The 19,958-nt window shown below is 41.1% G+C and overlaps 1 protein-coding gene across 2 annotated transcripts in view; it reads right to left on the reverse strand.

Annotated features, from left to right (window-relative positions):
* The window catches only part of LOC140738644 (copine-8), a 306,170-nt gene that overhangs the window by 113,927 nt on the left and 172,285 nt on the right, over positions 1–19,958 (reverse strand). For both annotated transcript variants that reach the window (XM_073066254.1, XM_073066255.1), the window contains one exon: positions 7,733–7,796. In XM_073066254.1, coding sequence (XP_072922355.1) covers positions 7,733–7,796 — 64 coding nt within the window. The remainder of the gene's footprint in view (positions 1–7,732; positions 7,797–19,958) is intronic.

Raw genomic sequence — 19,958 nt, forward strand, 5'->3', positions numbered from 1 at the left:
AAATGGCTCATCAGTCAGTTGTGACATGGATACGTCACAACTACCAAAACAGAACCAGAAAATGTTGCATGTACCCATAGAGACAGGCAGCATCTGTGGAGAGAGAAATTGGGTTAAATGTGTCAAGTCAATGACCTATCATCAGAACAGAAAACATCTCTGACAAAAATGTCAACTCTGTTTCTCTTTCCACAGCCCTCCACTTCTTGCTGAATTCTGTTTTATTATAGATTCACAGCAGCTGTAGTAACTTGAATCTTACAGTTCCAACACCTGATTTCTTTGCTTTCTTCTCTCTTTTCCTCCATCTCCTTCTAAAGCATTTTGGTTTTGGAGTCACAACATCTCTGAGAATAAAATTTCAACCACAGTAATCTTCTGCAATATGACAACACTCCAACAATACTCAGCAGTTGTTAAACTTCTCTGGATTTTCATGGAGATGCAGGCAAAGGCTTCTTCTATCATCAGAAAGCTGCAGTTCACGTGACTGGCCAGAGTAAACTATAGTTTACAAATCAGCGGGTTCAGATGAATCAAGGACAGTGGAAACAGACAAACCAATTTTCTTTGTTCTTGCCATGTGCTTAAAGTAGATGGAGGCGCCCATTTTGTGAGACTGTCCTTACAATCCTTCCACCCCACCCCCTACCATTTTATGGACTCTGAACTGATTCTTGCTCTGGGATAATCTAATCAGAGCAAAGGAATGTGGACACAAGGAGCTTCAGCTAATGACCTGCTAAACCTGAGACCATTCTCCAATGAATAGCTAATTATAATGTAAAGTGGCAGATTTACCAGAGAAGCAACCCGTAATCTCATCAGACTCGGTGTCCAGGTCACCTTCTTTAACTGGTCCGACACAGTCAGAGTTGAAAGGAACAAAGGAGGTATGAAGCTGGGGGGAGAGGCAGAAACCATAGAGAATGTTGGTTCAAGCCCTGGTCCAGAGCCGATAAGTGAGTGATTGGGGTAGGTCACGTGACATTGGGCCAATGGGATGGTGATCCGTCGGTTCAACAGATGAGGAAGACTCCATGGACACGTGGAGACTGGGACTATGAGGAACGCCTGGCCAGCGTAGACTTCTTTTCCGGGTAATACCTCTTCTCTTCATTGACTGTTCATGGAGAGTCAGGGTATTCTAGTGGGGTGCACAGGTAGTTAGTTTGTGAACCCACATGCTTTTTGGTTGAGACAGTAAAGTTTACTTGTCAGCAAATACAGATTCTCTCTGTGCCTCCCTAATCATTATTACTAAGGGATAGATCCTTATAACCATATAACAATTACAGCATGGAAACAGGCAATCTCGGCCCTTCTAGTCCGTGCCGAACGCTTACTCATCTAGTCCCACTGACCCGCACTCAGCCCATAACCCTCCATTCCTTTCCTGTCCATATACCTATCCAATTTCACTTTAAATAACAATACCGAACCTGCCTCTACCACTTCTACTGGAAGCTCGTTCCACACAGCTACCACTCTCTGAGTAAAGAAGTTCCCCCTTGTGTTATCCTTAAACTTTTGCCCCCTAACTCTCAACTCATGTCCTCTTGTTTGAATCTCCCCTACTCTCAGTGGAAAAAGCCTATCCACGTCAACTCTATCTATCCCCCTCATAATTTTAAATACCTCTATCAAGTCCCCCCTCAACCTTCTGCTCTCCAAAGAATAAAGACCTAACTTGTTCAACCTTTCCCTGTAACTTAGGTGCTGAAACCCAGGTAACATTCTCGTAAATCTTCTCTGTACTCTCTCTATTTTGCTGACATCTTTCCTATAATTCGGTGACCAGAACTGTACACAATACTCCAAATTTGGCCTTACCAATGCCTTGTACAATTTTAACATTACATCCCAACTCCTATACTCAATGCTCTGATTTATAAAGGCTAGCATACCAAAAGCTTTCTTCACCACCCTATCCACATGAGATTCCACCTTCAGGGAACTATGCACCATTATTCCTAGATCACTCTGTTCTACTGCATTCTTCAATGCCCTACCATTTACCATGTATGTCCTATTTGGATTATTCCCACCAAAATGTAGCACTTCACACTTATCAGCATTAAACTCCATCTGCTATCGTTCAGCCCACTCTTCTAACTGGCCTAAATCTCTCTGCAAGCTTTGAAAACCTACTTCATTAACCACAACGCCACCTATCTTAGTATCATCTGCATACTTACTAATCCAATTTACCACCCCATCATTCAGATCATTAATGTATATGACAAATAACATTGGACCCAGTACAGATCCCTGAGGCACATCACTAGTCACCGGCCTCCAACCTGACAAACAGTTATCCACCTCCACTCTCTGGCATCTCCCATCCAGCCACTGTTTGATCCATTTTACTACTTCAATATTAATACCTAACGATTGAACCTTCCTAACTAACCTTCCGTGTCGAACCTTGTCAAAGGCCTTACTGAAGTCCATATAGACAACATCCACTGCTTTACCCTCATCAACTTTCCACGTAACCTCTTCAAAAACTTCAATAAGGTTTGTCAAACATGACCTTCCACGCACAAATCCAAGTTGACTGTTCGTAATCAGACCCTGCCTATCCAGATAATTATATATACCATCTCTAAGAATACTTTCCATTAACTGACGTCAAACTGACAGGCCTATAATTGGTAGTTTTACTCTTAGAACCCTTTTTAAACAATGGAACAACATGAGCAATATGCCAATCCTCCGGCACCATCCCCATTTCTAATGATATTTGAAATATTTCTCTCAGAGCCCCTGCTATTTCTACACTAATGTCCCTCAAGGTCCGAGGGAATATCTTGTCAGGACTCAGAGGTTTGTCCACTTTTATATCCCTTAAAAGCGCCAGTACTTCCTCCTCTTTAATTGTCATAGTTCCCATAACTTCCCTACTTGTTTCCCTTACCTTACACAATTCAATATCCCTCTCCTTAGTGAATACCGAAGAAAAGAAATTGTTCAAAATCTCCCCCATCTCCTCACATAGCTGTCCACTCTGATTCTCTAAGGGACAAGGTTATAACAACATGCTCTTTCAAAGATCAACACTTCTTTCCATATCAAAAGGAACATAGAACATAGAAAACCTATAGCACAATTCAGGCCCTTCAGCCCACAAAGCTGTGCCGAACAAGTCCTTACCTTAGAAATTACCTAGGGTTACCCATAGCCCTCTAATTTTCTAAGCTCCATCTACCTATCCAGAAGTCTCTTAAAAGACCCTATCACATCTCCCTCCACCACCATCGCCAGCAGCCCATTCAATGCACTCACCACTCTGCGTAAAAACTTACCCCTGGCATCTCCTCTGTACCTATTTCCAAGCACCTTAAAACTGTGCCCTCTCGTGCTAGCCATTTCAACCCTGGGAAAAAGCCTCTGATTATCCACACGAACAGTGTCTCTCATCATCTTGTATACATCTATCTCGTCCTCCATCGCTCCAAGGAGAAAAGGCCGAGTTCACTCAACCTATTCTCATAAGGCATGCTCCCCAATCCAGGCAACATCCTTGTAAATCTCCTCTGCACCCTTTCTATGGTTTCTACATACTTCCTGTAGTGAGGTGACCAGAACTGAGCACAGTACTCCAAGTGGGGTCTGACCAGGGTCCTATATAGCTGCAACATTACCTCTCGGCTCCTAAATTCAATCCCACGATTGATAAGGCCAATGCAACGTATGCCTTCTTACCCACAGAGTTAACCTGTGCAGCAACTTTGAGTGTCCTATGGACTCAGACCCCAAGATCCCCCACAATGCCAAATTCTATATTCTGCCATCATATTTGACCTACCAAAATGAACCACCTCACACTTATCTGGGTTGAACTCCACCTGCCACTTCTCAGCTCAGTTTTTCAGCTTATCATTGTCCCACTGTACCCTCTGACAGCCCTCCACACTATCCACAACACCCCCAACCTTTGTGTCATCAGCAAATTTACTAACTCATCCCTCCACTTCCTCATCCAGGTCATTTATAAAAACCACGAAGAGGTCCCAGAACAGATCTCTACACACACTACTGGTCACTGATCTCCAGGCAGAATATGACCCAACTACAACCACTCTTTGCCTTCTGTGGGCAAGCCAGTTCTGGATCCACAAAGCAATGTCCCTTTGGATCCCATGCCTCCTTACTTTCTCAATAAGCCTTGTATGGGGGACCTTATCAACTGCCTTGCTGAAATCCATATACACTGCATCTACTGCCCTACCTTCATCGATGTATTTAGTCACATCCTCAAAACATTCAATCAGGCTTATAAGGCACAACCTGCCTTTGACAAAACCATGTTGACTATTCCTAATCATATTTACCTCACCAGATGTTCATAAATTCTGCCTCTCAGGATCTTCTCCATCAGCTTACCAACCACTGAAGTAAGACTCACTGGCCTATAATTTCCTGGGCTATCTCTATTCCCTGTCTTGAATAATGGAACAACATACACAACCCTTCAATCCTCTGGAACCTCTCCCGTCCCCATTGATGATGCAAAGATCATCGCCAGAGGCTCAGCAATCTCCTCCCTTGCCTCCCACAGTAGCCTGGGGTACATCTCTTCCAGTCTCAGTTACTTATCCAACTTTCCAAAAGCTCCAGCACATCCTCTTCCTTAGTATGTACATGCTTAAGCATTTCAGTCCACGATAAGTCATTCCTACAATTGCCAAGATCCTTTACTGTAGTGAATACTGAAACAATGTATTCATTAAGTACCTCTGCTATCTTCACAGGTTCCATACACACTTTTCCACTGTCACACTTGTTTGGTCCTATTCTCTAACATCTTATCCTCTTGCTCTTCACATACTTGTAGAATGCCTTGGGGTTATCCTTAAATCTGTTCACCAAGGTCTTCTCATGGCCCCTTCTGACTCTCCTAAATTCATTCTTAAGCTCCTTCCTGCTAGCCTTATAATCTTCTAGATCTCTATCATTACCCAGTTTTCTGAGCCTTTCGTAAGCTCTTCTTCTTGACTAGATTTACAACAGCCTTTGTACACCACGGTTACTACCTTCCTTTCCGTCTCATTGGAATGTACCTATGCAAAACTCCACGCAAGTATCCCCTGAGCATTTTCCACATTTCTTCCGTATGTTTCCCTGAGAACATCTGTTTCCAATTCATGCTTCCAAGTTCTTGCCTGATAGCCTCATATTTCCTCTTACTCCAATTAAACACCAGTTAGAGGTTCAGTCCATTGATCCAACCTGTGGCCTTCTAAGATATGACGCTGAGAAAGGAAGCACTTCCTTCGATCAAATGAGCAGATTCAAGTAATGTATTCCATGGCTTGGAACTCATGGCCACAGATGAAAGTTAGTCAGCTAACCTCTTCTATTGTGGAACAAGAGACCATAAAGCACCATGCATATCCCAGATCAATCAGGAACCTGGCCAATGGACTGTGCCTTCAGCATAAATGTTGGCTACTGCTTCTCAGAACTAAAAGCATGTTTTAAAATGCTTTAAAAGTCATTCTTGTACTGCTCATCACACCAGTCTGAATGTGGTCCTTCCAAATAAAGTGGTTATTCAATTCCATTTTGTCCAGTATAATGCAACAAATTCAGAGTTCACTCTCCTCCTCGGTGAGGAAACCACATGCAGGCGTGATAAGCATTTTGCAGAATATTTCACACAAAGGTGATCCTGAGCTTCCAGGTGCCTGCACTTTAATTCTCTGTCCACCTCCACAGTGACCTCTGACCTCAGTCTTATATCACGCTCCAAGTAAGCCCAAGAATCTACATCTCATCTTCTGTCTTGTCACATTACCATGGTTGCTACCAAATACTGGATCTGCATTTTTAGATAATCACTTTCCCCGCCCTCCACCCCTCCACTTTTCTCCACCCTTTCTTTCAATTTATTTCTTTTCTGTCTCTGATTCTTATGGTCATTGTTCCCTTGACAATTTTATTCAGCCCCTTAACACAGACCTACCCTTAAGTCTCTCCACACCCTTTACCCTAACAACCCCACTCCTTACACCATAAAACCAAGATTTCTCACTTTCCCTGTTCTGAAGTGGGGTCCTTGATGCAAAATGTTAACTGTTTCTCAGATGCCGCTTCACCTGTTTGTGCTGACAGTAGTTTACAAAGTTTTTAAAGACCACTGGTGCAGACAGTTTTCATGGTGCAGAACACTGAATGTATTCTCCGTGCAAGTTCAATTTTAGCTACAACACTGATGTTGACTTTGATCAGTCATATTGGTTACTTCAGCAAATATGATGCTTCTCAAGTGACAAACAATCTGCTGGAAGAACTCAGCAGGTTGAGGAACATCCGCAGGGCGAAAGGAACTGGTGCTATTTTAGGTTGAAACCCTGCCTTGGGTGATCGTGATGCACCATTTTGGCCTGAAACTTCAATAATTTTGATCCTCCCACAGGTGCCGAATCTTACTTTGTACATGAATTGGTACTGACTAGAACCCGACCTAATGTAGCAATACAATTGTTCCAGATGTAATCATTTTAAAGATAGATGTCACATTTAATGTGTTAATGGAATCATTATATCCTCTGATCACATGTTTTTCAAAATTATGTTGCTTATTGCTCATTTCCCATTGATTTAATTGCACTGCTATTTTTCATTGAATATAATGTGATCTTGTAACTTTTTAAATAAAACTTAATGATCTGAAATCCATAGTAAGGGTTTATGAACATGCGCTGGTCTTTAGAAATTTCAAAATTAGAGTGACAAGTGTGATTCAATATAATTGATATCAGCATAACGAGAATAAAACATTCATTATACGGTTATTCCATTTGCACTATAATTAGCTAATGTAACCCAAAGAGTATGGGTGATATTTTAAACTCTTCAGCTCGATTACATTGACAGTCTCTAGAAAGCCATTATGTGAAGCGAATTATGATTTGGATGAAATAATTTTTCTATCATTTACCTGGCACTTGATGTGAACTAACAAGGAAAATAATAACCATATTTTAGAACATGCTAACTATTGTCATAATGTTTGTGCTATCATGATGTCTTTGCTTAAATCGCATCATTATCTAGTAAATAACAGAGACATGGAATACTTGCCGAGAACCATTAAGATTTAGCTTAACATTCTTACACAGTACTGCAAATAAAGTCAGCCAACTACAACACCTTCTGTGTGAAATGTGCGTCAAAAAGACACCAGGAACGTATGCTCACTGGCGAGTTCTGAACCAAAATTATTCACCAGACATCAAGGCAAGATGGAAGAATGAATCTCTACACAAAATATTTGTCTAAGTATTGCATACACTTTTTAAGGGCTTGCTGCAAAAATACAATTTTCTCTTGAATTGTTGTCCTTAATGGTCCCATTAGTCAGTGCAGTCACAGTCTATTTTCCTTCCACACATTCCTAGTCTACATGATACTCTGACAAGCTCTCAGCTCAGAATGAGTAAAGTTATCAAATATTAAGAGGAAAAAAGTCAAAACCTAAATCACAATACTTGCCTGAGTTCCCAAAGCTTATTTTAAACTAAGTTAATTACAGAATAATTTTAACTCCTGCTGATGTTTATGGAAGGAACAAAGCAATGTTTGACAAGGTGACGCTTAGAAAAAAATGTAGCCAATCTAATTACCTGTACACAAAGTTATAACTTTAATTATAAATCAAACTTTGATGGTACTTCAAGTATATTATTTTGTTTAATTTTGAAGAATATGAATATGTTCTTACATGACAATTGCTTAATTCTTCTGCGGTTAGGATAATTGCTCCACATTTCTTTCCAGGAATTCCTCTGTTAGATTAAACAAAGACAGAAAAATAAGTACTTTCACATTGATGTATAAATTATACTAAGAGTATTTTTGAAGATTTCGTAATTTTACTTGATCCTGGGTTATTTGTCATTATACATTTGTTTTAGTTTCATACAGCTGTAATGTGGGATCGTACATTAGTTCAAACTATGGCTCAAACAAAATAACCTCTACATTAACATTTTCTATTTTCTTTTTATCCATCACAATTCTTTTGTCACTCTTCAACATCGCATTAAGTGTTTTACAACATGACACATTTGAAAATATACTTGCTACCATTATCATTCCCATCCCCTATCTTTGAACTTGCCATTCCAATTGAAATGCAAACCACCGTCAACCATATTTTCGCTCCTGTCCTTCTCTCACATCACCAACTGAACAAGCTCCTGATCTCATCCAGAAATTAATCCCCCTGATCTCCTTCTCCACATCAAATTTGCTCCATGGTCTTCTGAATTCATGCTAACCACACTCACCAATCATCACTCCCCTCCTACAAGTTTCTAATCAGTCTATATCCTAAATTCCAATCCCATGATTGACACCATATGGGCCTGAGTCATCCAGTTGGAGGTTGCTGGAGTCTTTCCACAATACAAGGTTACAGTGGCAATGGTCTGGCAACTGGAAGACTGTGGACTGAAGGAACACAGTCTGAACAATGGTCAGACAATCTACATTTGCTTGTTCAATGTAAGGGACAGTACATAATGAGCACTGACTGACACACACTAAATTAAAAGTACTACAAGTCATCTGCTTGTTAAGTTCTTTCTGTGAGGCTCTCCACAGAAGCTGACTGGGCTGCTGAGTATTTCCAATATTATTTTATTTCAGAATTACTACATCTGAATTGTTCTTCTTTATCTCACAGTTCCAGCATTTTATTTTGCTCTCAGTTCAGCCTTTTTCTCAAATCTATCCGGTTAAATCTCCTCCAGGCTGAGACCAGCTCAGATGAACCAGCCTTCATCAGAAATCTCAGAAAGTACCATCACCATGTATCATCACATCTCCCTAATTTCCACATTTCCCCCCTTCCCTACAACTTAAAGCATAACTGATTTCCAAAATGTCCTAATTTTGGTAAGAAGTATTTGATTGTGCATAATGGTGGCCTAGTGGCATCAGTGCCAGACTTTGGAGCAAAGGCTCCCGAGTTCAAATCCAGCCGGCTCCCTTGCACGCTTTCCACCCATGCTGGGTTGAGCGTCGAGCTAGAAACTTGGCCTCATAAAAACAAGAAAGCCTGCTTAAAAAAAACACCATCACAATGGCATCCTGATGAGTCCACTTGGAGTTAAGGGTTATATAAAAAATAATCCCATTGGCTGTTTTGGGAGGAGCGCTTTTTGCTTGCTCTTAATGCCTCATCACCAGCATTTTAACAATTTACACCACTGTCTACTTCAGGCAGTTAGAAGTGATCTATGTAGAAAACATTACACCTATTTACCAACTGCTAATTTTGCCCAAATACTTTTGTGATAGGAACTCCACAAATATTTGGTCCCTCACAAAGTGAGAATTTTGCAAGATTTTGAAAATGATATCCAATGCAAAAATAAAGTATGAAATATGCACAATAATAAGAAGCAATAAAAGAATATTTTTTCCAGCACTTCCTGCTTTCACTCAAATATTCAAAGTTACTTTAGGTTATGTCATGTACAAAGTCCCAAAATTCACACTATTTATCCACCTGACCTGCAAAGCTTGGTTAAGAAATTGAACCTCGGAATTTTACTGCAGAGATGAAACACAAATGAGCACATTTACAAGGAGTGCTGATACAAGAAAGCAGTATCCATCATCAAGAACCCCCACTGTCCAGTCCATGCTCTCTTCTCACAGCTGCCATCGGGAGGGAGGTACAGGAGGCTCAGGTCCCACACCACCAGGTTCAGGAACAGTTATTACCCTTCAACCATCAGGCTCCCAAACCAGCATAGATAACTCCACTCACTCAAACCCAAATCTGAACTAATTCTATAGGCTCACTTTCAAGGACTCTACAATTCACGTTCTCAGTATTATTTATTTACTTATTAATTATTTATTTTTTATTTGCACAGTTTGTCTTCTTTTGCACATCGGTTGTTTGTTCATCTGTGTGTGTGGTTTTTCATTGATTCTATTATGTTTCTCTGTAAATGCCTGCAAGAAAATAAATCTCAAGGAAGTATATGGTGACATGAAATTTAAACTATATTTAATAAATTTACATTGAACTTTGAATAATGCCAAATGTCTTTTTGCAAGGAGTGAAGTGAGTGGTCCATAAATTGAAAAAAACATTTTCACAATAATAATCAAAAAGGTTTATTTCATATTGAAGAGTGATAGTATTCGATTCCCTGTTTGCAAAGTCCTAAACTCAAAAGAAGATTTTAAGCCCTCTCTGATACAGATATGTCCAGGTACCCCCACCACAGGGATGTTATGGCATATCCACCTACTCTTCAAGGACTAGTTTATTTCCCTAGTCTCTGCAGCAAGGTCTAGCTGCCACATGTCCACTGCTTGTGTAGTCAGACCCCTTCCCAAGGAGGAGATACTTCCAGCTAACAAAGTAGTTTAAACAGAGTTTATTTTGTTATGATCCCAGCCCCCTCCTTTGTGAGAATCGCAAGAGCCCTAGTGAAGGTGGGGTCAATGACCCAAGAGAAGAGAGAGACGTGCTGAATAGACACAGGAAATGGGAGGGAGAGAGAGACGTGCTGAATACCGCATTCCACCGGGATGCAGAATAAGGCAACATTGACTATTGTCTCATGAAGACCACGTGTAAAGCCCTCGGGCAAAGTGGGCTGGTTGAGAGAGAGAGATTGACACCTGCAACCTGATTGACACCTGCGATCCTGTGAGGAAGTATAAAGGAGGGTCTGGGGGGGGGGACCCCTTTAGACGCACCAAGGAGACACGATAGCGATCCCGTTGTAGCGGGAAGCCATTTTGAAGGAAGCCACGTGCGTTAGATTCCGAATCTGGAGTCTGTGGCTGGAATCACGGAAAACCGCTTTTAACTAACAACAGGGAAGCCTGCTCCCCTGATTCCACGGCTTTGCTTCATAAAGACCCGGGCAAGTGTTCCTTTTCTCACCAATCTCTCTCTCTCTCTCTCTCTCTCTCTCCAACACGGGAAACCCAGCGGTTCCCAAAAGGCTGAAGCCTGCAGACTTCTGAATGACTTTTATATTTCCAATGGACAATATATTATCCCCTAGACAACGATAGAGCTTATTTCTTATTGATTAGTACTATCCCTGCGCTTTAGATTGAGTATTGATGACGTATGTTATCTGAATGTTTGTATTAACCTTACTTTTGTGCCCCTTTATAAATAAAAACGTTTAAAAATGGTACCATCAGACTTCAGCGGACCTCTCTATCTTTGCTGGTAAGTGATCCAGTTACGGGATACGTAACAATTTTAAATGAGACAAATAGTTCTTAACACATATTTACACTCACAGAGGATTTCTGACTTATGAAAGATTTCTGGGCTACAAAAGATTTACAAATTACAAAGGATTTCCAAACACAGGTACAATTCTTACGAAGAAGAAGAACGCATCAATGAGAAAGAGTCATCCGTCGCAGAAAGTGAAGGTTGAAGAATGAATTCTAGTTCTTCTTTTTGCCCCCCATCTTTCTGTCATTCTCCTTGTCATTCCCAACAATCCCCAAAGCATTCTATTATCTATCCTATCTTTTTATACTACTTATAGTATAATATTTATTCTACTATGTTATTTATGTTTATACTATCTACATCTATTTCTTACTCGATGACATCATCTGCATGTGAAACTTTCCAGATACCTTTGCTGGGACAAAGTAATTCACACAGGTGGTCTACAAGCTTCTGGCAACAGAGATCCCAACACCAACAATTAATGCTGTGAGGGCTGACTCTCTGAGTATACAAGTATCCCAACTTGTTCCACGTTTGATGTATAAGACAAGTGATGTACAATGGCCACGTGACATAAGCCATTGCCTTGTTTTTCACTAATGCAGACAAGTTGATTCATGGTCACTTCACTTCACAAGTGAAGACTCTCAGCAGCCAGCCCTCTGCTGTGGACTAGCCACTTCTACTCTGTAGCATGTTGCTTGCAAAGCAAACTTCAAACTGATTGTTGCTTGCAATTTACATTAAGAACAGGGGACCAGCTCTTGTTTACAACAAAAAGCTGAGCAAAGAATACTTGTTAGTAGCTTAACTTTGTCACCAACAACTCTGAGCCTTTGGAAAATCACGCCGCAATGCTAGAAAGCTGATGTTAGCAGAAAGCCTCTTGGGCACTGGAAAGTGAATATCTATCACATAAGCAAGTTGTTTAAATCATTGATAATACTGAACAAGTCTTGTATTAAAAAAAAGACCGAGAAGTCTTGGCAGCGATATGAAGTTTGTTTTAAGTACCGGTAGATTGCGCTAGACTGCCTGAAGTATTTTTCCTAATTGCAACAAAGCTATCCTCTTGTCAAGAACCAGTTGAACCTGTACACTGATACTCTAAGATTTTCTAAAGGCAAGAGAGGCAACCTCTATGATGTTCTATTATAATATATATTTTGGAATGTTGAAAATATATTTGTGTCACAAAAACTGTCCAAACTATCTTCAAAAGGTCACTCGTTAAAGATTGAACAAAACTGATAAAATGGCTTTAAAGTCTTTTCAACAAATATAGCAATACTTCTATCCAGGCATCAAAATAACTTGAAGCCTTTCTTCTGGTGACGACATCTAGTGGATCCAGTATATATCCTTTTCAGTGCTTTGGGAGAGAATCACTGTGGGCTCATTCCATAGATATGGATACAACAATGAATGACAATGCCTTTAATAAATGGGTTGCTTATGTGCTTCTGCAGAAAGTTATATCTCACTGGACTGGATTTATTGATGTGGTCCTGTCAGCAACTTGCTTTTGCATGCCCCATCCCCATAAATTAACCAACGCTGAATTGGAATCCTCCAATCCCCAACAGTCCCAGGAACAGCAGTGCCCTGGATAACATCAATAGGTAGCTACTCTGTTGTAATCCAATGGCATTCTGGCAAAGCCCCAGTCCGTCAGTTATCAAGTATGTTAAAGCAAAAAGGTTTAAAAACTATTAAAAGATTCCAGTGCATATTTTTTTTTTAAAAATACACACTATTTTAGATACTACCAAGTATCCTGCCATTTACTTTGTACTCTACCTTGGAGTTTGTCTTTCCACAGTGTACCACCTCACACTTCTCCGGGTTGAACTCCATCTGCCACTTCTCAGCCCGCTTCTGCATCCTATCAATGTCTGTCTGCAATCTTCGACAATCCTCTACACTATCTACAACACCACCAACCTTTGTGTCGTCTGCAAACTTGCCAACCCACCCTTCTACCCCCACATCCAGGTTGTTAATAAAAATCACAAAAAGTAGAGGTCCCAGAACAGATCTTTGTGGGACACCATTAGTCACAACTCTCCAATCTGAATGTACTCCCTCCACCATGACCCTCTGCCTTCTGCAGGCAAGCCCATTCTGAATCCACCTGGCCAAACTTCCCTGGATCCCATGCATTCTGACTTTCTGAATAAGCCTACCATGTGGAACTTTGTCAAGTGCCTTACTAAAATCCATGTAGATTACATCCACTGCACTACCCTCATCTATATGCCTGGTCATCTCCTCAAAGAACTCTATTAGGCTTGTTAGGCACAATCTGCCCTTCACAAAGCCATGCAGACTGTCCCTGATCAGACCATGATTCTCTAAATGCCCATAGATCCTATCTCTAAGAATCTTTTCCAACAGCTTTCCCACCACAGACGTAAGGCTCATTGGTCTATAATTACCTGGACTATCCCTACTACCTTTTTGAACAAGGGGACAACATTTGCCTCCCTCCAGTCCTCCGGTACCATTCTTGTGGACAACGAGGACATAAAGATCCTAGCCAGAGGATCAGCAATCTCTTCCCTCGCCTCGTGGAGCAGCCTGGGGAATATTCTGTCAGGCCCCGGGGACTTATCCGTCCTAATCTATTTTAACAACTCCAACACCTCCTCTCCATTAATATCAACATGCTCCAGAACATTAACCTCACTCATATTGTCCTCACCGTCATCAAGTTCCCTCTCATTGGTGAATACCGAAGAGAAGTATTCATTGAGGACCTTACTCACTTCCACAGCCTCCAGGCACAACTTCCCACTTTTATCTCTAATTAGTCCTACCTTCACTCCTGTCATCCTTTTGTTCTTCACATAATTGAAGAATGCCTTGGGGTTTTCCTTTACCCTACTTGCCAAAGCCTTCTCATGCCCCCTTCTTGCTCTTCTCAGCCCCTTCTTAAGCTCATTTCTTGCTACCCTATATTCCTCAATAGACCCATCTGATCCTTGCTTCCTAAACCTCATGTATGCTGCCTTCTTCCACCTGACTAGATTTTCCACCTCACTTGTCACCCATGGTTCCTTAACCCTACCATTCTTTATCTTCCTCACCGGGATAAATTTATCCCTAACATCCTGCAAGAGATCCTTAAACATCGACCACATGTCCATAGTACATTTCCCTGCAAAAACATCATCCCAATTCACACCCGCAAGTTCTAGCCTTATAGCCTCATAATTTGCCCTTCCCCAATTAAAAATTTTCCTGTCCTCTCTGATTCTATCCTTTTCCATGATAATGCTAAAGGTCAGGGAGCGGTGATCACTGTCTCCCAGATGCTCACCCACTGACAGATCTGTGACCTGACCCGGCTCGTTACCTAATACTAGATCTAGTATGGCATTCCCCCTAGTCAGCCTGTCAACATACTGTGACAGGAATCCATCCTGGACACATTTAACAAATTCTGCCCCATCTAAACCCTTGGAACTAATCAAGTGCCGATCAATATTAGGGAAGTTAAAGTCACCCATGATAACAACCCTGTTATTTTTGCACCTTTCCAAAATCTGCCTCCCAATCTGCTCCTCGGTATCGCTGCTGCTACCAGGGGGCCTATAGAATACCCCCAGTAGGGTAACTGCTCCCTTCCTGTTCCTGACTTCCACCCATACTGACTCAAAAGAGAATCCTGCTACAATACCCACCCTTTCTGCAGCTATAATAGTATCTCTGACAGTAATGCCACCCCTCCTCCCCTTCCCCCCCCCCCATCCCTTTTAAAGCACTGAAATCCAGAAATATTGAGAATCCATTCCTGCCCTGGTGCCAGCCAAGTCTCCGTAATGGCCACTACATCATAATCCCATGTATGTATCCAAGCTCTCAGTTCATCACCTTTGTTCCTGATGCTTTTTGCATTGAAGTACACACACTTTAGCCCTTCTACCTTACTACCTTTATACCCTCTATTCTGCTGCTCTTTCCTCAAAGCCTCTCTATATGTTAGATCTGGCTTTACTCCATGCACTTCTTTCACTGCTCTATCGCTCCGGGTCCCCTCCCCCTTGCAAATTTGTTTAAACCCTCCTGAACCATGTTAGCAAACCTACCAGCAAGGATATTGCTCCCCCTCGAGTTCAGGTGCAACCCATCCAATCTGTACAGGTCCCACCTTCCCCAGAAGAGGTCCAAAAATCTAAAACCCTGCCCCCTGCACCAACTCCTCAGCCACGTCCTTGTGAGATCAAATTTCAGTATACTCAGAGCTAATAACAACCATGTTAGGGTAATCACATCTACTCTCAACAACACAATAGAGAAAACCAAAAGATTGCCTTAAAACAAGCACCCTTATCTGAGCACACACTGGTAACATAAATTAGGAATTAGAATTGAAAACACACATTGGTTAGGAAAGGATGCCTTGCTCCTGCAGATTAAAACTGGAGCTGGTAACACTGGGGCATGAAAAAAAGTTGGATAAATTCCCAACCCATTTTAATTCCATGCCCATTCAGTTTAGTTACAGGCAATCCAAAGGGGTTCCAAGTCATCCAGGAAAATCTGATGTTCTGACCCTAATGATCCAAGCTTTGAAAAATTGGTGGATAACTACCTCTTATTCTAAATGCAACACATTTCAATTCTGGAATAAAGCAAGTGCTCAGCAGGTCAGGCAGCAACTGTGGAGAGAGCAAGCTAACATTTCAGGTCACTGATCTTCAGTCAGAACTGGGAAACATCAGATGCAGAGAAAGGGGTAGGATGCAGGTGAACAGAAGTGAACGTGTGCAAGAAGATGACAGGTAGGAGGGGTTAAATGACAAAAGGTAAGATGGAACCATGTGGAAAGGTAAAAGTATTAGTTAAGAACAATAGCAGGACAGGAGAGTTTAACTTATTTTATTTTATTTAGCGATACAGTGCGGAACCTATTCTAATCAGAGGACAATTTACAATGCCCAATTAACCTACTAACCAGTATATCTATGGACTGTGGGTGGAAGCCCATGCACACAAAAGAACATACAAGCCTTCTAAAAGATATCGCTGGAATTGAACTCCGAACTTTGACATCCTATATTAGCATTATCCTAGCCATTACGTTACTATGGTGCTCTACCATGGCCACATAGCCATGGTGTGAAAGTAGGAAATTAAATAAGAAATTTGATGCAGAAAAGGAAAAAAAAACACACTAAAAATGTGACCTCCAAAGTTGGAAATGCTCAGAATTTTTGAGCTCAGAGTTCAGTTCACAAAGCTGGAGATAACTACAAATCAAACTTTTATTCTTCAAGCTTGCATTCAACTTTGTTGGAATAGAGGACTAAGAGAAGGTGAGAATTCGAGTGGGATGGAGAAACTAATTCTAGTTTCGTTCACGGAAAGCTTCTCATTAAGGTCTGAAAACAGGCAGATACCCAACATGCAAATGAAGGCAATGTTAAGACTTCCTTTCACATCCCAAAGATATGAGTTGATTAGTTATTTGATCACAGTAATTTATTCTAAGTGTGTAAATGAGTGGTGGATTCTATGGAGAGCTAAGGAGAATGTACAAAGAATAAGGCAGCTTAGGAAGGTTGAGTGCAATTGGGTTCTTGATTATTGACATGAAATCAATGAAGCAATGATTGTGTTTCCTTACTCTCTTATCAAAGCCACTGCAATAACTGCATCATTGAAGATGGAGGTAGATATGGCTGTCACCCAATTATTAACATTGATATTTATTTTGAAATAATAGAGCTACTATTTCCACAAAGCAAAGAATGGGCAATGAAAACAAGGAAGGCCATATTGGGGAAAAAAAAGCAATGTACATTAGTCCACCTTTTGCCAATATCATTTTCACATTAAGCTAAATCCCCAATAAATCAGGTGATTGATTTGGCTTTTAAGCCCAATACAAAATTTTGTATATTCTAACTTCTGCCAAGAATTACTTTTAATTTCCTCCTGGTTTATAACCTTTTATATTTTCCATTTGATCCTCCACTACTTGTCACATCATTCAATATTAATTGATACCCACACTTTCTTGAAGCAGCATTTCAACTGCTATGGTGTAATTTAAATAATTAGAACTATAGAAGCAAAGCCACAAACACAAAAATAGCCACGTACAAATAGCTAATTAAAGGTCCTTTGGCACTTTGAATGTTCACAAGTCTTAATAAATCAGGAAATCCTCTTCTGGATGTCCCTTTAAAGGACCATAAATTACTCAGTTTCCTACTGGTTTTATCGAACACGCAATCTACATGGTATTATTATATATTTTCCACAAGAATGACTGCACATTTTAGCTGTAGGGAATGAGTTTTAAAAAAACCCCTGTCAGAACCAAGAAAAAAATAACCTTAGCCTCTTAATAAGATTCTCCTTGATAAGTCAAAACCTTTGCCAAACCAAATACAATTCAAGTATGTATGACATTTCACAATCAAACTCTGTAAAGGCAAATAAATAACAAAATACTATCACTATTTGTAACAAAATACTTGATTTTCCCTTTCTATTGCAGGTGAATTAAGTACCTCTTAGCATCTTTTGGTATCGAAACATGCTGTTCCAGTGGAACTACAGATCTATGGGTTTTACCCATATAATTAATGCTAAGTAGTTACGTTAATCCAAACTTGTGCTGCCTACAATTATAATGAAGGATTACAGGATATAAGTATTGCCAATGAGGCAACTTACCAATGTCAATTGCAACCACATATTTTGCATGATTAGCAATTGGTTTATTTCATTAAAATGTACCAAATGTTACCAGATCTGTGTGAGAAATGATCATTTTTGACCATTATTTTATATTGGAACATATTACTGACACACAGACAGACCTGCACCATCTCTTCAAAGACCAGAGCCAGTGTGCAGCTCCTTCCCTCGACTTCTTTACGTCACTTCTGAGCTGGCCCACTAGGTGGAGTCTCGCCATGTCATACCACAGTGCTCAGAGGGAAAGGTGGAACTATTTTTCAACTTGCCTTGTTCCAATCACACATTTATTCTGCCAAAAGACAGCACACCATGTAGAATTTCACAGCCACGGTAATGAGGACACTTCTGTCACTTGCCTCAAGCAGTGGGATATATCTGTTTCACTGCACAGACGATCACCGTCAATTTCCTTTTGTTAGGCACTTCACAACACTGTAGCCCAAATAGGAGTCAATTCAATTTTAATGATTTGTTTATGCTTGGCTTCACTAACAACATTGAGAATCCTTGTTACCTATTTCCACTGAGCATCAGTGTTGAGACAGCATTACACTAATTAATGGAGGCTTTACTATATCATAAATCCATCTCATAAACTGGTGCAGAGCCAACAACCTGTCTCTGAATGTGAACAAAACAAAAGAGATGGTTGTTGACTTCTGGAGGGCACGGAGCGACCACTCCCCGCTGAACATCGACGGCTCCTCGGTAGAGATCGTTAAGAGCACCAAATTTCTTGGTGTTCACCTGGCGGACAATCACACCAGGTCCCTCAACACCAGCTCCATAGCAAAGAAAGCCCAGCAGCATCTCTACTTTCTGCGAAGGCTGAGGAAAGTCCATCTCCCACCCCCCATCCTCATCACATTGAACAGGGTTTGTATTGAGAGCATCCTGAGCAGCTGCATCACTGCCTGGTTCAGAAATTGCACCATCTCAGATCGCAAGACCCTGCAGCAGATAGTGAGGTCAGCTGAGAAGATCATCGGGGTCTCTCTTCCCCCCATCACGGACATTTACACTACACGCTGCATCCACAAAGGAAACAGCATTATGAAGGACCCCACACACCCCTCATACAAACTCTTCTCCCTCCTGCCATCTGGGAAAAGGCACTGAAGCATTCGGGCTCTCACGACCAGACTATGTAACAGTTTCTTCCCCCAAGCTATCAGACTCCTCAATACCCAGAGCCTGGACCGACACCAACTTACTGCCGTATTGTCTTGTTTATTATTCATTGTAATGCCTGCACTATTTTGTGCACTTTATGAAGTCCTGGGTAGGTCTGTAGTCTAGTGTGGTTTTTTTTCGGTGTTGTTTTTTTTAACCTAGTTCAGTCTAGTTTTTGTACTGTTTCATGTAACACCATGGTCCTGAAAAACGATGTGTCATTTTTTCTGTGTACTGTACCAGCAGTTATGGTCAAAATGACAATAAAAAGTGACTTGACTTGACTAAACATTCCCTTTGCTTGGAGGCTAGATGCGTGGAGTAGATCCATCATCACAGATGGTCACACATTCTCCTACATCTGTACACAACTGATTTTAATGCCATTTCAGAATCACAGAATGGTAACCGTGCAGGAGGCCATTCGGCCTGCGGAACACGTACTGCCTCAATGCACGAGCAACCCAGCGAGTTCCATTCCCCCACCCTTTCTCCTCAGCCCTGAAAATTCCTTCACTTTAGGTCTTCACTCAGCTCCACTTTCGATGTGACAACTGAGTCTGCCTCCGCTGTTGCCTGGCAGTGTTGATGCCAACCATTTGCTGTGTGAAATCAGACTTGTTTGAAGAAATCTCTGCCCAATTACCATCAGCATATAACCTGTAGTACCAGAGGTCCCAACATACCAGACCGCTGCTATATAACAATAAGGAATGCAGACCACATTTCAGGAAATCTGATTACTTCACTGTCCTTTTCCTACTGCATTACAGGATTGCTTCAAGTCAGTGGACTGGGCCGTGTTCAATGACTCAAAAGTGGATCT

The sequence above is a fragment of the Hemitrygon akajei genome, chromosome 14 (assembly GCF_048418815.1).
Source record: "Hemitrygon akajei chromosome 14, sHemAka1.3, whole genome shotgun sequence".
Taxonomy (NCBI): Eukaryota; Metazoa; Chordata; class Chondrichthyes; order Myliobatiformes; family Dasyatidae; genus Hemitrygon; species Hemitrygon akajei.